At 38.6% G+C, this 18,870-nt stretch overlaps 1 protein-coding gene across 1 annotated transcript in view; it reads left to right on the top strand.

The window, feature by feature from the left end:
- The first annotated feature begins 588 nt into the window (after positions 1 to 588).
- Positions 589 to 18,870, top strand: part of LOC138315106 (protein-glutamine gamma-glutamyltransferase K-like) — a 62,726-nt gene continuing 44,444 nt past the window's right edge. The window contains exons 1-2 of the mRNA XM_069255850.1: positions 589 to 818; positions 17,497 to 17,654. Of these exons, the coding sequence (XP_069111951.1) occupies positions 781 to 818; positions 17,497 to 17,654 (196 nt within the window). The 5' untranslated portion in view covers positions 589 to 780. The remainder of the gene's footprint in view (positions 819 to 17,496; positions 17,655 to 18,870) is intronic.

Here is an 18,870-nt window from a genome sequence, read left to right as displayed (position 1 = left end):
AACTTTAACTATCAAAATCCAAGATGGCCGCCAGTCGGCCATCTTGTTGACCGATCACTCCCAAAATGCAATATGCACAACTAGGGCCCTAGGGGAACCTACATGTGAAATTTGAGAAAGCTCCCTTCTGTACTTTCTGAGAAATAGCGGTAACAAGAATTGTTAACGGACGGACGGACGGACGGAAGGACGGACGGACGACGGACCACGGACGAAAGGCGATTTGAATAGCCCACCATCTGATGATGGTGGGCTAAAAAACAAATGCAGCAACAACTTTCATAGCTCCTCCGTAATTTTGAAAGGCCATAGTAAGGCCAGCTTCCCTAGGCCCTGTATTTTTAGATAATTGTAATTTGTTTAGACACCAGACAGCTGGTTTAGGTGCAGATTACCGACGCGTCATTGTTGCCATTGACTTCATAATTTTCCAGATTACATCGTTTTCACATCTCAACTCGATATATTAAAATGTTTTCTTTCTCCCAAAAATATCATTACAAAAATCATATTATGTTATAGATATACCTTTCGCACGCTTACACGTGTAGGCAGTTTCGACTGATGGTAAATACAGATGCGGACACATGTAATGCGCGTGCGTGCAGGGCAGTGGGGGAAAGCTCTACATTACTTTTGGTTCGGTAGTCCAAAACATCAGTTCTGGTGTTTAGGGAACTTACAAGTGTTTTTTTTATTTACTCTAGTCGGATGTGATAAGTTTGCTGTGGTATTCTTCAGGATTACCAGCCGAGTGTTGTAAAGTAACGCGACGTTAAAATGCACAAAGACAAGTATGAAATCACGCCAGAACACAGGTAAATTGTATACGTTTTAGTGTCCGGTGATTATGCTTTAACATATTAACACATGTAATATATCAGGAAGGGTTGCACGGCGTGGGAGGAAGGGAGAGGGGTAATGTAAACGACTATGTTCTTTTGCGTGTGTGTAGGGTGCGTCAGTGTGTTTATGTTGCTGTACATGTTGTTCACCCACATCATTTTACTAACATACTGTAATGGTCATATATATCCGACTACTTTAATTACATAGGGGCCAGAGAATTAGGTACAGTATAACTATATATACATGAATATAGATATTTATACTTTACTTTGGTTGTTACCTCTTCGCCGCGATATCTAGGAAGCAATGTGTGGGATATTAAAGTAGAAAAACCCCACTGATATTACTCAGCAGGAGCGTCGGCATCACGCGTACGTCCCTAAACCCTATACACAATTCTAGTCTTTGTGCCTTACTCTTCTAGAATGAGCGAACTTTAACACATGTATCATAATTTACTGCATAATACAAAACGTTCTTTCTATTATACACTCTCGTCACGGCTTCTGATGAAAACACAAACTAATTATATAAATCTATGATGTACGTTCATGTACAAGTATCGTAGCAACGGTTTGTTTTCTCGTGATCAAATAATCGCCAAGGCAAGTAAGTCTCGTGCAGAATCATAGTTCACGCCCAAAATATTTAATAATATATAGTCTTACCAACACTTGGTGTTATATGTAAAGGAGGAGAGTACCAACACTTGGTGTTATATGTTATTGAGGAAAATACAAACAGTTTGTGTTATATGTTAAGGAGGAGAGTACCAACACTTGGTGTTATATGTTAAGGAGGAGAGTACCTACACTTGGTGTTATATGTTAAGGTTAAGGAGGAGAGTACCAACACTTGGTGTTGTATGTTAAGGAGGAGAGTACCAACACTTGGTGTTATATGTTAAGGAGGAGAGTACCAACACTTGGTGTTACATGTTAAGGAGGAGAGTACCAACACTTGGTGTTGTATGTTAAGGAGGAGAGTACCAACACTTGGTGTTATATGTTAAGGAGGAGAGTACCAACACTTGGTGTTGTATGTTAAGGAGGAGAGTACATACACTTGGTTTTGTATGTTAAGGAGGAGAGTACATACACTTGGTTTTGTATGTTAAGGAGGAGGAGAGTACCAACACTTGGTGTTATATGTTAAGGAGGAGAGTACCAACACTTGGTGTTATATGTTAAGGAGGAGAGTACCAACACTTGGTGTTATATGTTAAGGAGGAGAGTACCTACACTTGGTGTTATATGTTAAGGAGGAGAGTACCAACACTTGGTGTTGTATGTTAAGGAGGAGAGTACCAACACTTGGTTTTATATGTTAAGGAGGAGAGTACCAACACTTGGTTTTGTATGTTAAGGAGGAGAGTACCAACACTTGGTGTTATATGTTAAGGAGGAGAGTACCAACACTTGGTGTTGTATGTTAAGGAGGAGAGTACCAACACTTGGTGTTATATGTTAAGGAGGAGAGTACCTACACTTGGTGTTATATGTTAAGGTTAAGGAGGAGAGTACCAACACTGTTATATGTTAAGGAGGAGAGTACCAACACTTGGTGTTGTATGTTAAGGAGGAGAGAACCAGCACTTGGTGTTATATGTTATTGAGGAGAGTACCAACACTTGGTGTTGTATGTTAAGGAGGAGAGTACCAACACTTGGTGTTATATGTTAAGGAGGAGAGTACCAACACTTGGCGTTATATGTTAAGGAGGAGAGTACCAACACTTGGTGTTATATGTTAAGGAGGAGAGTACCAACACTTGGCGTTATATGTTAAGGAGGAGAGTACCAACACTTGGCGTTATATGTTAAGGAGGAGAGTACCAACACTTGGCGTTATATGTTAAGGAGGAGAGTACCTACACTTGGTGTTATATGTTAAGGTTAAGGAGGAGCGTACCAACACTTGGTGTTATATGTTAAGGAGAGTACCAACACTTGGTGTTGTATGTTAAGGAGGAGAGTACCAACACTGTTATATGTTAAGGAGGAGAGTACCTACACTTTGTGTTATATGTTAAGGTTAAGGAGGAGAGTACCAACACTTGGTGTTATATGTTAAGGAGGAGAGTACCAACACTTGGTGTTGTATGTTAAGGAGGAGAGAACCAGCACTTGGTGTTATATGTTATTGAGGAGAGTACCAACACTTGGTGTTGTATGTTAATGAGGAGAGTACCAACACTTGGTGTTGTATGTTAAGGAGGAGAGTACCTACACTTGGTGTTATATGTTAAGGAGGAGAGTACCAACAGTTGGTGTTATATGTTAAGGAGGAGAGTACATACACTTGGTATTGTATGTTAAGGTGTTATATGCTAAGGAGAAGAGTACCAACAGTTGGTGTTATATGTTAAGGAGGAGAGTACCAATAGTTGGGGTTATATGTTAAGGAGGAGAGTACCAACACTTGATGTTATATGTTAAGGAGGAGAGTACCTACACTTGGTGTTATATGTTAAGGAGGAGAGTACCTATACTTGGTGTTGTATGTTAAGAAGGAGAGTACCAACACTTGGCGTTATATGTTAAGGAGGAGAGTACCAACACTTGGCGTTATATATGTTAAGGAGGAGAGTACCAACACTTGGTGTTATATGTTAAGGAGGAGAGTACCAACACTTGGTGTTATATGTTAAGGAGGAGAGTAACCTACACACTTGGTGTTATATGTTAAGGTTAAGGAGGAGTACCAACACTTGGTGTTATATGTTAAGGAGGAGTACCAACACTTGGTGTGTATGTTAAAGGAGGAGAGTACCAACACTGTTATATGTTAAGGAGGAGAGTACCAACACTTTGTGTTATATGTTAAGGTTAAGGAGGAGAGTACCAACACTTGGTGTTATATGTTAAGGAGGAGAGTACCAACACTTGGTGTTATATGTTAAGGAGGAGAGTACCAACACTTGGTGTTATATGTTAAGGAGGAGGAGTACCAACACTTGGCGTTATATGTTAAGGAGGAGAGTACCAACACTTGGCGTTATATGTTAAGGAGGAGAGTACCAACACTTGGCGTTATATGTTAAGGAGGAGAGTACCGACACTTGGCGTTATATGTTAAGGAGGAGAGTACCTACACTTGGTGTTATATGTTAAGGTTAAGGAGGAGCGTACCAACACTTGGTGTTATATGTTAAGGAGAGTACCAACACTTGGTGTTGTATGTTAAGGAGGAGAGTACCAACACTGTTATATGTTAAGGAGGAGAGTACCTACACTTTGTGTTATATGTTAAGGTTAAGGAGGAGAGTACCAACACTTGGTGTTATATGTTAAGGAGGAGAGTACCAACACTTGGTGTTGTATGTTAAGGAGGAGAGAACCAGCACTTGGTGTTATATGTTATTGAGGAGAGTACCAACACTTGGTGTTGTATGTTAATGAGGAGAGTACCAACACTTGGTGTTGTATGTTAAGGAGGAGAGTACCTACACTTGGTGTTATATGTTAAGGAGGAGAGTACCAACAGTTGGTGTTATATGTTAAGGAGGAGAGTACATACACTTGGTATTGTATGTTAAGGTGTTATATGCTAAGGAGAAGAGTACCAACAGTTGGTGTTATATGTTAAGGAGGAGAGTACCAATAGTTGGGGTTATATGTTAAGGAGGAGAGTACCAACACTTGATGTTATATGTTAAGGAGGAGAGTACCTACACTTGGTGTTTATATGTTAAGGAGGAGAGTACCTATACTTGGTGTTGTATGTTAAGAAGGAGAGTACCAACAGTTGGTGTTATATGTTAAGGAGGAGAGTACCAACAGTTGGTGTTATATGTTAAGGAGGAGAGTACCAACAGTTGGTGTTATATGTTAAGGGAGGAGAGTACCAACAGTTGGTGTTATATGTTAAGGAGGAGAGTACCAACACTTGGTGTTATATGTTAAGGAGGAGAGTACCAACACTTGGTGTTATATGTTAAGGAGGAGAGTACCAACAGTTGGTGTTATATGTTAAGGAGGAGAGTACCAACAGTTGGTGTTATATGTTAAGGAGGAGAGTACCAACACTTGGTGTTATATGTTAAGGAGGAGAGTACCAACAGTTGGTGTTATATGTTAAGGAGGAGAGTACCAACAGTTGGTGTTATATGTTAAGGAGGAGAGAGTACCAACAGTTGGTGTTATATGTTAAGGAGGAGAGTACCAACACTTGGTGTTATATGTTAAGGAGGAGAGTACCAACACTTGGTGTTATATGTTAAGGAGGAGAGTACCAACACTTGGTGTTATATGTTAAGGAGGAGAGTACCAACACTTGGTGTTATATGTTAAGGAGGAGAGTACCAACACTTGGTGTTATATGTTAAGGATGAGAGTACCTACACTTGGTGTTATATGTTAAGGAGGAGAGTACCAACACTTGGTATTGTATGTTAAGGTGTTTTATGCTAAGGAGAAGAGTACCAACAGTTGGTGTTATATGTTAAGGAGGAGAGTACCAACACTTGGTGTTATATGTTAAGGAGGAGAGTACCAACACTTGGTGTTATATGTTAAGGAGGAGAGTACCTACACTTGGTTTTGTATATTAAGGAGGAGACTACCAACAGCTGGTGTTGTATGTTAAGGTGTTGTATGTTAAGGAGGAGAGTACCAACACTTGGTGTTATATGTTAAGGAGGAGAGAGTACCTACAGTTGGTGTTATATGTAAAGGAGGAGAGTACCAACACTTGGCGTTATATGTTAAGGAGGAGAGTACCAACACTTGGCGTTATATGTTAAGGAGGAGAGTACCGACACTTGGCGTTATATGTTAAGGAGGAGAGTACCTACACTTGGTGTTATATGTTAAGGTTAAGGAGGAGAGTACCAACACTTGGTGTTATATGTTAAGGAGAGTACCAACACTTGGTGTTGTATGTTAAGGAGGAGAGTACCAACACTGTTATATGTTAAGGAGGAGAGTACCTACACTTTGTGTTATATGTTAAGGTTAAGGAGGAGAGTACCAACACTTGGTGTTATATGTTAAGGAGGAGAGTACCAACACTTGGTGTTGTATGTTAAGGAGGAGAGAACCAACTTGGTGTTATATGTTATTGAGGAGAGTACCAACACTTGGTGTTGTATGTTAATGAGGAGAGTACCAACACTTGGTGTTGTATGTTAAGGAGGAGAGTACCAACACTTGGTGTTATATGTTAAGGAGGAGAGTACCAACACTTGGTGTTATATGTTAAGGAGGAGAGTACCATACACTTGGTGTTGTATGTTAAGGTGTTATATGCTAAGGAGAGAGTACCAACAGTTGGTGTTATATGTTAAGGAGGAGAGTACCAATAGTTGGGTTATATGTTAAGGAGGAGAGTACCAACACTTGATGTTATATGTTAAGGAGGAGAGTACCAACACTTGGTGTTATATGTTAAGGAGGAGAGTACCTATACTTGTGTTTATGTTATACTTGGTGTTATAGGTTAAGGAGAGTAGTTGTGTTATATGTACCAGAGACACACTTGGTGTTATATGTTAAGGAGGAGAGTACCAACACTTGGTGTTATATGTTAAGGAGGAGAGTACCAACACTTGGTGTTATATGTTAAGGAGGAGAGTACCAACAGTTGGTGTTATATGTTAAGGAGGAGAGTACCAACACTTGGTGTTATATGTTAAGGAGGAGAGTACCAACACTTGGTGTTATATGTTAAGGAGGAGAGTACCAACAGTTGGTGTTATATGTTAAGGAGGAGAGTACCAACACTTGGTGTTATATGTTAAGGAGGAGAGTACCAACACTTGGTGTTATATGTTAAGGAGGAGAGTACCAACACTTGGTGTTATATGTTAAGGAGGAGAGTACCAACACTTGGTGTTATATGTTAAGGAGGAGAGTACCAACACTTGGTGTTATATGTTAAGGAGGAGAGTACCAACACTTGGTGTTATATGTTAAGGAGGAGAGTACCATACACTTGGTGTTATATGTTAAGGAGAGTAGTACATAACACTTGGTGTTATATGTTAAGGAGAAGAGTACCAACACTTGGTGTTATATGTTAAGGAGGAGAGTACCAACACTTGGTGTTATATGTTAAGGAGGAGAGGTACCAACACTTGGTGTTATATGTTAAGGAGGAGAGTACCAACACTTGGTGTTAAATGTTAAGGAGGAGAGTACCAACACTTGGTGTTGTATGTACCACACTGGTGTTGTATGTTAAGGAGGAGAGTACCAACAGTTGGTGTTATATGTTAAGGAGGAGAGTACCTACAGTTGGTGTTATATGTAAAGGAGGAGAGTACCAACACTTGGTGTTATATGTTAAGGAGGAGAGTACCAACAGTTGGTGTTATATGTAAAGGAGGAGAGTACCAACACTTGGTGTTATATGTTATTGAGGATAGTACCAACAGTTGGTGTTATATGTAAAGGAGGAGAGTACCAACACTTGGTGTTGTATGTTAAGAAGGAGAGTACCAACAGTTGGTGTTATATGTTAAGGAGGAGAGTACCAACAGTTGGTGTTATATGTTAAGGAGGAGAGTACCAACAGTTGGTGTTATATGTTAAGGAGGAGAGTACCAACAGTTGGTGTTATATGTTAAGGAGGAGAGTACCAACAGTTGGTGTTATATGTTAAGGAGGAGAGTACCAACAGTTGGTGTTATATGTTAAGGAGGAGAGTACCAACACTTGGTGTTATATGTTAAGGAGGAGAGTACCAACACTTGGTGTTATATGTTAAGGAGGAGAGTACCTACACTTGGTGTTATATGTTAAGGAGGAGAGTACCAACACTTGGTGTTATATGTTAAGGAGGAGAGTACCAACAGTTGGTGTTATATGTTAAGGAGGAGAGTACCAACAGTTGGTGTTATATGTTAAGGAGGAGAGTACCAACAGTTGGTGTTATATGTTAAGGAGGAGAGTACCAACACTTGGTGTTATATGTTAAGGAGGATAGTACCAACACTTGGTGTTATATGTTAAGGAGGAGAGTACCTACACTTGGTGTTATATGTTAAGGAGGAGAGTACCAATACTTGGTGTTATATGTTAAGAAGGAGAGAGTACCAACAGTTGGTGTTATATGTTAAGGAGGAGAGTACCAACAGTTGGTGTTATATGTTAAGGAGGAGAGTACCAACAGTTGGTGTTATATGTTAAGGAGGAGAGTACCAACACTTGGTGTTATATGTTAAGGAGGAGAGTACCAACACTTGGTGTTATATGTTAAGGAGGAGAGTATCAACACTTGGTGTTATATGTTAAGGAGGTGAGTACCAACACTTGGTGTTATATGTTAAGGATGAGAGTACCAACACTTGGTGTTATATGTTAAGGAGGTGAGTACCAACACTTGGTGTTATATGTTAAGGATGAGAGTACCTACACTTGGTGTTATATGTTAAGGAGGAGAGTACCATACACTTGGTATTGTATGTTAAGGTGTTTTATGCTAAGGAGAAGAGTACCAACAGTTGGTGTTATATGTTAAGGAGGAGAGTACCAACACTTGGTTTTATATGTTAAGGAGGAGAGTACCAACACTTGGTTTTATATGTTAAGGAGGAGAGTACCTACACTTGGTTTTGTATATTAAGGAGGAGACTACCAACAGCTGGTGTTGTATGTTAAGGTGTTGTATGTTAAGGAGGAGAGTACCAACACTTGGTGTTATATGTTAAGGAGGAGAGTACCAACAGTTGGTGTTATATGTTAAGGAGGAGAGTACCAACACTTGGTGTTATATGTTATTGAGGAGAGTACCAACAGTTGGTGTTATATGTTAAGGAGGAGAGTACCAACACTTGGTGTTATATGTTAAGGAGGAGAGTACCAACAGTTGGTGTTATATGTTAAGGAGGAGAGTACCAACACTTGGTGTTGTATGCTAAGGAGGAGAGTACCAACACTTGGTGTTATATGTTAAGGAGGAGAGTACCAACAGTTGGTGTTATATGTTAAGGAGAAGAGTACCAACAGTTGCTGTTATATGTTATTGAGGAGAGTACCAACAGTTGGTGTTATATGTTAAGGAGGAGAGTACCAACACTTGGTGTTGTATGTTAAGGAGGAGAGTACCAACACTTGGTGTTATATGTTAAGGAGGAGAGTACCAACACTTGGTGTTATATGTTATTGATGAGAGTACCAACACTTGGTGTTGTATGTTAAGGAGAAGAGTACCAACACTTGGTGTTGTATGTTAAGGAGGAGAGTACCAACACTTGGTGTTGTATGTTAAGGAGGAGAGTACCAACACTTGGTGTTATATGTTAAGGATGAGAGTACCAACACTTGGTGTTATATGTTAAGGATGAGAGTACCAGCACTTGGTGTTATATGTTATTGATGAGAGTTCCAACACTTGGTGTTTTATGTTAAGGAGAAGAGTACCAACACTTGGTGTTGTATGTTAAGGAGGAGAGTACCAACACTTGGTGTTGTATGTTAAGGAGGAGAGTACCAACACTTGGTGTTATATGTTAAGGATGAGAGTACCAACACTTGGTGTTATATGTTAAGGAGGAAAGTACCAACACTTGGTGTTATATGTTAAGGAGGAGAGTACCTACACTTGGTGTTGTATGTTAAGGAGGAGAGTACCAACACTTGGTGTTATATGTTAAGGTGTTAAGGAGGAGAGTACCAACACTTGGTTTTGTATGTTAAGGAGGAGAGTACCAACAGTTGGTGTTATATGTTAAGGAGGAGAGTACCAACACTTGGTGTTGTATGTTAAGGAGGAGAGTACATACACTTGGTGTTATATGTTAAGGAAGGAGAGTACCAACACTTGGTGTTGTATGTTAAGGAGGAGAGTACCAACACTTGGTGTTATATGTTAAGGAGGAGAGTACCTACACTTGGTGTTATATGTTAAGGAGGAGAGTACCAACACTTGGTGTTATATGTTAAGGAGGAGAGTACCAACACTTGGTGTTATATGTTAAGGAGGAGAGTACCTACACTTGGTGTTATATGTTAAGGAGGAGAGTACCAACACTTGGTGTTATATGTTAAGGAGGAGAGTACCAACACTTGGTGTTATATGTTAAGGAGGAGAGTACCAACACTTGGTGTTATATGTTAAGGAGGAGAGTACCAACACTTGGTGTTATATGTTAAGGAGGAGAGTACCAACACTTGGTGTTATATGTTAAGGAGGAGAGTACCAACACTTGGTGTTGTATGTTAAGGAGGAGAGTACCAACACTTGGTGTTATATGTTAAGGAGGAGAGTACCAACACTTGGTGTTATATGTTAAGGAGGAGAGTACCAACACTTGGTGTTTATGTTTACAAATTTGTTTGTATGTTAAGGAGGAGAGTACCAACACTTGGTGTTATATGTTAAGGAGGAGAGTACCAACACTTGGTGTTGTATGTTAAGGAGGAGAGTACCAACAATTGGTGTTATATGTTGTTAGAGGAGGAGAGTATCAACACTTGGTGTTATATGTTAAGGAGGAGAGTACCAACACTTGGTGTTATATGTTAAGGAGGAGAGTACCAACACTTGGTGTTATATGTTAAGGAGGAGAGTACCAACACTTGGTGTTGTATGTTAAGGAGGTGAGTAGTACCAACACTTGGTGTTATATGTTAAGGAGGAGAGTACCAACAGTTGGTGTTATATGTTAAGGAGGAGAGTACCAACACTTGGTGTTATATGTTAAGGAGGAGAGTACCAACACTTGGTGTTGTATGTTAAGGAGGAGAGTACCAACACTTGGTGTTATATGTAAGTTACAGGAGGAGAGTACCAACACTTGGTGTTATATGTTAAGGAGGAGAGTACCAACACTTGGTGTTATAATGTTAAGGAGGAGAGTACCAACACTTGGTGTTATATGTTAAGAGGGGTTAAGGAGGAGAGTACCAACACTTGGTTTATGTATGTTAAGGAGGAGAGTACCAACACTTGGTGTTGTATGTTAGGGTTAGGAGGAGAGTACCAACACTTGGTGTTGTATGTTAAGGAGGAGAGTACCAACACTTGGTGTTATATGTTAAGGAGGAGAGTACCAACACTTGGTGTTATATGTTAAGGAGGAGAGTACCAACACTTGGTGTTGTATGTTAAGGAGGAGAGTACCAACACTTGGTGTTATATGTTAAGGAGGAGAGTACCATACACTTGGTGTTATATGTTAAGGAGGAGGAAGTACCAACACTTGGTGTTATATGTTAAGGAGGAGAGTACCAGCACTTGGTGTTGTATGTTAAGGAGGAGAGTACCAACACTTGGTGTTATATGTTAAGGAGGAGAGTACCAACACTTGGTGTTTGTATGTTAAGGAGGAGAGTACCAACACTTGGTGTTATATGTTAAGGAGGAGAGTACCAACACTTGGTGTTATATGTTAAGGAGGAGAGTACCTACACTTGGTGTTATATGTTAAGGAGGAGAGTACCAACACTTGGTGTTGTATGTTAAGGAGGAGAGTACCAACACTTGGTGTTATATGTTAAGGAGGAGAGTACCAACATTGGTGTTATATGTTATGGAGGAGAGTACCAACAGTTGGTGTTATATGTTAAGGAGGAGAGTACCAACACTTGGTGTTATATGTTAAGGAGGAGAGTACCAACACTTGGTGTTATATGTTAAGGAGGAGAGTACCAACACTTGGTGTTATATGTTAAGGAGGAGAGTACCTAACACTTGGTGTTTATGTTAAGGAGGAGAGTACCAACAGTTGGTGTTATATGTTAAGGAGGAGAGTTACCAACACTTGGTGTTATATGTTAAGGAGGAGAGTACCTACACTTGGTGTTATATGTTAAGGAGGAGAGTACCAACACTTGGTGTTGTATGTTAAGGAGGAGAGTACCAACACTTGGTGTTATATGTTAAGGAGGAGAGTACCAACACTTGGTGTTATATGTTAAGGAGGAGAGTACCAACACTTGGTGTTATATGTTAAGGAGGAGAGTACCAACACTTGGTGTTATATGTTAAGGAGGAGAGTACCAACACTTGGTGTTATATGTTAAGGAGGAGAGTACCAACACTTGGTGTTATGTTGGGGAGAGTTATGTTATATGTTCAGGAGGAGAGTACCAACACTTGGTGTTAATTGTTAAGGAGGAGAGTACCTACACTTGGTGTTATATGTTAAGGAGGAGAGAGTACCAACACTTGGTGTTGTATGTTAAGGAGGAGAGTACCAACACTTGGTGTTATATGTTAAGGAGGAGAGTACCAACACTTGGTGTTAAATGTTAAGGAGGAGAGTACCAACACTTGGTGTTATATGTTAAGGAGGAGAGTACCAACACTTGGTGTTATATGTTAAGGAGGAGAGTACCAACACTTGGTGTTATATGTTAAGGAGGAGAGTACCAACACTTGGTGTTATATGTTAAGGAGGAGAGTACCAACACTTGGTGTTGTATGTTAAGGAGGAGAGTACCAACAGTTGGTGTTATATGTTAAGGAGGAGAGTACCAACACTTGGTGTTATATGTTAAGGAGGAGAGTACCAACACTTGGTGTTGTATGTTAAGGAGGAGAGTACCAACACTGGGTGTTATATATGTTAAGGAGGAGAGTACCAACACTTGGTGTTAAATGTTAAGGAGGAGAGTACCAACACTTGGTGTTATATGTTAAGGAGGAGAGTACCAACACCTGGTGTTGTATGTTAAGGAGGAGAGTACCAACACTTGGTGTTATATGTTAAGGAGGAGGAGAGTACCAACACTTGGTTTATGTTAAGGAGGAGAGTACCAACATTGGTGTAACATGTTAAGGAGGAGAGTACCAACACTTGGTGTTGTATGTTAAGGAGGAGAGTACCAACACTTGGTGTTATATGTTAAGGAGGAGAGTACCAACACTTGGTGTTATATGTTAAGGAGGAGAGTACCAACACTTGGTGTTATATGTTAAGGAGGAGAGTACCAACACTTGGTGTTGTATGTTAAGGAGGAGAGTACCAACAGTTGGTGTTATATAATAAGGAGGAGAGTACCAACACTTGGTGTTATATGTTAAGAAGGAGAGTACCAACACTTGGTGTTATATGTTAAGGAGGAGAGTACCAACACTTGGTGTTAAATGTTAAGGAGGAGAGTACCAACACTTGGTTTGCAAAACGTTTAGCCTCGAACTGACAATTGCCGTATTGTATGATATGACAAAATTACAATAATAAGATTTACTTTGTGGAGAGGTATGTACAGAAGTTGTAGGTAGCCCTATAGACTGTGCATTGTACGGTAGACCTGAGATCAATGAGATAGTTGGCAATCTTTTACAAAATTAGCTACGTGTTGGTTCTATAAATGAGGTTATCGTCTATTTGTTTCTGTATCGAGATAATCTGCTGTATACCATCAGGCTACACGCACGTGCGTCAGTTGGTGAGCACAGGGACTTGAACATGATAACGTGTAAATGTTGGAACGTGTCCCGTTTAGAAATGAGCTTTCGATGGGAAGCGAATTAAGGTCATTACTTAGAGTATATACAACCTTCGCACTGTTTCAGCAGCAGCCAATCCATCACAGGCAAAGTTTTCTAACATTAAATTGACCAGATATTCACATGAATTTCAAAAGTATGGTTAAAATTCAATATGAAATAAAGTAAAACATTCAGCTGACACCAGCACATACGGTAATGTTAAACACAGCTGACACCATCGCATACCGTGAAGTAAAAACATTCAGCTGACACCATCACATACCGTAAAGTATAACATTTAGCTGACACCATCACATACCGTAAAGTATAACATTTAGCTGACACCATCACATACCGTAAAGTAAACATCCAGCTGACACCATTACATACCGTAAAGTAAACATCCAGCTGACACCATTACATACCGTAAAGTAAACATCCAGCTGACACCATTACATACCGTAAAGTAAAACATCCAGCTGACACCATTACATACCGTAAAGTAAACATCCAGCTGGACACCATTACATACCGTAAAGTATAACATTCAGCTGACACCATCACATACCGTAAAGTATAATATTCAGCTGACACCATCACATACCGTAAAGTAAACATCCAGCTGACACCATCACATACCGTAAAGTAAAACATCCAGCTGGCACCATTACATACCGTAAAGTAAACATCCAGCTGACACCATCACATACCGTAAAGTATAACATTCAGCTGACACCATCACATACCGTAAAGTATAACATTCAGCTGACACCATTACATACCGTAAAGTAAACATCCAGCTGACACCATCACATACTGTAAAGTAAAACATTCAGCTGACACCATCACATACCGTAAAGTATAACATTTAGCTGACACCATCACATACCGTAAAGTATAACATTCAGCTGACACCATTACATACCGTAAAGTATAACATTCAGCTGACACCATTACATACCGTAAAGTATAACATTCAGCTGACACCATTACATACCGTAAAGTATAACATTCAGCTGACACCATTACATACCGTAAAGTATAACATTCAGCTGACACCAGCACATACCGTAAAGTAAACATCCAGCTGACACCATCACATACTGTAAAGTAAAACATTCAGCTGACACCATCACATACCGTAAAGTATAACATTTAGCTGACACCATCACATACCGTAAAGTATAACATTCAGCTGACACCAGCACATACCGTAAAGTATAACATTCAGCTGACACCATTACATACCGTAAAGTATAACATTCAGCTGACACCATTACATACCGTAAAGTATAACATTCAGCTGACACCATTACATACCGTAAAGTATAACATTCAGCTGACACCATTACATACCGTAAAGTATAACATTCAGCTGACACCATTACATACCGTAAAGTATAACATTCAGCTGACACCATGACATACCGTAAAGTATAACATTCAGCTGACACCAGCACATACCGTAATATTTGAAGAAATATCTCAACATGCTACAGGTCCGATTTCATGTCCCATGTTTCAGAACTTGACAAGAAGTAATTTATAGATTTAAGGATTTTGGGCCCCTGTGACCTTGAATGAAGGTCAAGGTAATTTATATTTACAAACTTGGTAGCCATTTATGTCAGTATGCTACAGACCTGATATTAGGTCTCTAGGCCTTCCAGAACTTCACAAGAAGTTATTTGAAAAAAAATAGGATATTTGGCCAATGTGACCTTGAATGAAGGTCAAGGTAATTTATATTTACAAACTTGGTAGCCATATCTGTCAGTATGCTACAGGCCTGATATTTGGTCTCTAAGCCTTCTAGAACTTCAAAAGAAGTCATTTGAAGATTTACTTTTTTTTGCGCCTGTACCTTGAATACAAGTTAATATTGAAGGTTCTTATTGTGGTCATAGTTATATTTGGAAATCGACTCATTATAAACGTTTCCGCTCCTATTTGGGCATCCTAAACAGGTAGTTAGGGTGAATTGATAGAACAGACACGTGAACGAGTCTATCATGAGTCTATGGAACTAGTGCGACACATACGGAGTACATGAAGGCCATGCAACAAAATGGTCAATAACAGAAGTTAACTCCCTTAGCATGTTTTCAAACCAGCTAACTCGAGTTCTGGTAATCGACAAGTATTTTTAAGATAGTATGGAGTAAATGTGGTGTAAATCACATTAGCATTATCAATATGACATGTGTAGTTCACGCATAGAAATCTCGAGTACAATTACATGTATATATTGTAAATATCATTTTAGTATGATATTGTTCAAAATTGCATTATTATCATACATTTCTTAAGTTCAAACAAAAATGAAATCTTGCTCAAAATGATAGTATGTATCCCTTTATACTGGATCTCATGGACCTTCTATCGACAGTGATGCTAATCCTAGAGTATCGAGGGTTGAACTTATAATCAAGTTTATATAGATAACATGTCGATATGTAGCTTATATACACACGATTAGTTCGCCACGGAGATACATAAAGCATAGATTCTACACGATGGCGTCCTCTCCTAATTAGCATATACATGTACAAGATTTTTGTACTTCAAAACCAAGCGATTTCCTTGAAATACTGTATATATTCCGTCGTATCTTGAAACGCTTTATGAACTTACTGCACTTCTAAACGATTTCATTCATTTTTGTGGATTCAGCTATAACATGTATTACCAATAAGGACCATTTTTATTTTCAAACATCCTTTTAACTTGGACAAAAGGCCTTACACTGAAAATGTAAAGTTTTTTGTGTATAATGTACGGCGACTAAGCTCGTTTATTTTTAATTTGAAAGAAATAAATACAGCATTTTATCCCCAAGAATAGCACATAAACATGTAATTTATTCGCGTTAAACTTACAGTTTAAAACCATTTTGTTCTCAAGACATTGTTATAGAGAACTGATTACAAATCTTAGAAGCAGTGGCACTTCTCTTATTGTGGGAACAGTGGCCTAGTCATATGTACAGTCAAAGGTAGTCACATGTACAGTCAAAGGTAGTCACATGTACAATCAAAGGTAGTCACATGTACAGTCAAAGGCACGCTTTTATCCAATGATGTCATGGACGTGGACGAGGTTAGGTGTCTATCCTCGCTCCATTACCACACACTCTAGTTCCGGTAATGCGGCAACAGGAACTGTAATGAAGAGGACAGCGATACCATTAGCGTATAGTGCAAAGCTTTTATTTTCTACAGGCATCTACAGGACAACTATAATGTTGGATGGCACAGAATCAGTCGTCCATTGCTTTGAAAGCTTTCTTGGAAGAAATCAGAAGTGTTAGATGGCGATGTAAAAGGAAATCGAGCATTAAAAACTATGAACTGGGTGATCAGAATTTCGCATAATCAAATATAAGAACATTAGAAAGAAATCAATAATGTTTTTTTTAATTCAATCAAAATTGCATTTCGTAAGTTAGCAAACTTATTTGATATAATAATTACAAATAATTCAACCAATATTCAATAATTAACATTAAAAACATACTACATTCTAATAATTCTTCACTGGTCGTGCAAAATACATTCATAGTTAGAATAGAAGTCCTCAAATTACATCCTTGCAAATTTTCACAATTGCAATTACACTAAAATATAAAGTAGTCCTGAAATAATGTTTGTTAACGATACAAAAGCTACATATACACAACTTACAGCTAACATCATACACTGCTAGACTAGCTACACTAAAATTTCAGGGACTCAAATATAAATTTTGCTAATTTACGAAGATCACTTCTATCACCGCAACATAAAGAGTTGTATTAACTTGTTTATATATATGGGTTACGCCAATAAAATTTTTGACATATTTCTTTCTTATAACATGACAATCATAACAGATTAAACATAGTGATATTCATCTTGCAATAACGGCAAACTCTTTGTGGTTGACCTATGTAACTGTAGAAGATATACTAAAATTTGAGTAGATTAGGGAGGAAGTCGTCTTAAGAAAAGTTTAGTACGGGGTGTCTAAGTAGCAAATCAGGCGATTGTATCTTACTGAGATTATATATCAAAATATCTATGTATCAGGATGTCATGATAGAGGTCAAGACAGGAACTGTTCATATAGCCAGTATATATTCTAAAAGTCCCATTCATATAGCCAATAAATTCTATTTACACTTCTTTTTAATTTAGTTTCCTCGTAACAGTCAATGACATCTGAAGTCAAGAGCGCGTCGATCGTTGATATCCAATTCCGTAATGTATTTCGCTATTTATTTTTACAGGACCAAGCTTACAGATCGCCTGACTTCATATTACGGGAACATCCGAAGTCTTCTGCTTGGTGGAATTTTAACAGGTCGAAGGTCAACTTACCAAGTGGACGAGTTCCCGGACGAGGGACATGCGCCATGCTACCGGAAGGAGAAGGAGGGGAAAGAGGGTAGGTCTCTTTTTTCCCTTGACGACTTCTAATTTACTATCGAAGTCATAATGCCATAGGAATAACCTTGGTTATTTCAGACGTTTTTGGGATCATGTTATTAATTGGTTCATATCAATATTTGTTATTTTTCATTGTTGATCAAAAACACTAAGACCATAGATTTTTCCCCATAAAATATAGAAAAATTCCAATTTGAATTTTTGGTATTCTGTAGGTCATATTTATGGTTTGTGATTCAAAAGAGTGGAAATCAAATTATTAAAAAAAAAAAAAACAAGTGTTAAACTTATTTATTCTTCAGTTTTCTAATCGGCCTTCTTTTGTTAATAAAAATGCGATAAAATCGAATTCTACTAAAGTTTTACTTAAAGTGTAGCTTTATGAATGACACTAATGAGTTCCATACACGTCAATCACAGGGGTGAGTGTCGCCTGAGAATCTGAATACACCGGATGGAGGTTTTAAGTACCAACAAGGTTTATCAATTGGAAGTTTTAAAATGACCGGAATCCACCATTTGTGACCATTTCCAGTCTTGTTTTGTCATGTTGGTATTGACCACATAATTCTAAAAGTTGGAGGAGAGTTGGTCAATATTGTGGTACTAGTAATTACAGACTCTAGTACAAATAGTCTATAAAGGTCTAAAGTGTCTGTACAGATCGATACCACGTGTTTAGTGAAAATCCTAACACTAATGACTCTAACCAATAATTAATCAATTTATAGTTTATCTGTCAAATATGCCTGGAGTCATAGATACAAGACTGATGCGTAATTGAAAACAAAATGAACTTTAAATAAGTTTTTAAAGAATTTGACAAATAAATCTGAGAATTTCAACAAATCGATTGAGATTCCTCAAAATGGCTTGCGAACCAACTCTTGATTTCTCAACTATTGAGTTTACCTGTTCAAGTACATTTGTATATTTCAGATTTTCCTCAATATTTTGAGACAGGTATATAGTCACCTCCCTTTTAGTTAATTAGTTATCTATAGTTCAATCTGGCTTGTGGATATTACCTTTACTCTTCTTCCGAACTGACTTTATCCTTCCTTATGTCTCCCATGACATCGCCTCACTTTTGGTCTTCGTTTGAGCGCTCGCCCAAGCCTGGAGGTAGGACCTCCAGGCCAGCGCTCGCCCATGTGAGAAACACTCTGGGTTCTGTCCCTGGCCGAGACACACCTCAGTGGTAGTCTTTGCTC

Source organism: Argopecten irradians, chromosome 2 (assembly GCF_041381155.1).
Source record: "Argopecten irradians isolate NY chromosome 2, Ai_NY, whole genome shotgun sequence".
Classification (NCBI taxonomy): domain Eukaryota; kingdom Metazoa; phylum Mollusca; class Bivalvia; order Pectinida; family Pectinidae; genus Argopecten; species Argopecten irradians.
Note: the sequence above shows the minus strand (reverse complement) of the source record. Positions and strands in the feature narration are given on the sequence as shown.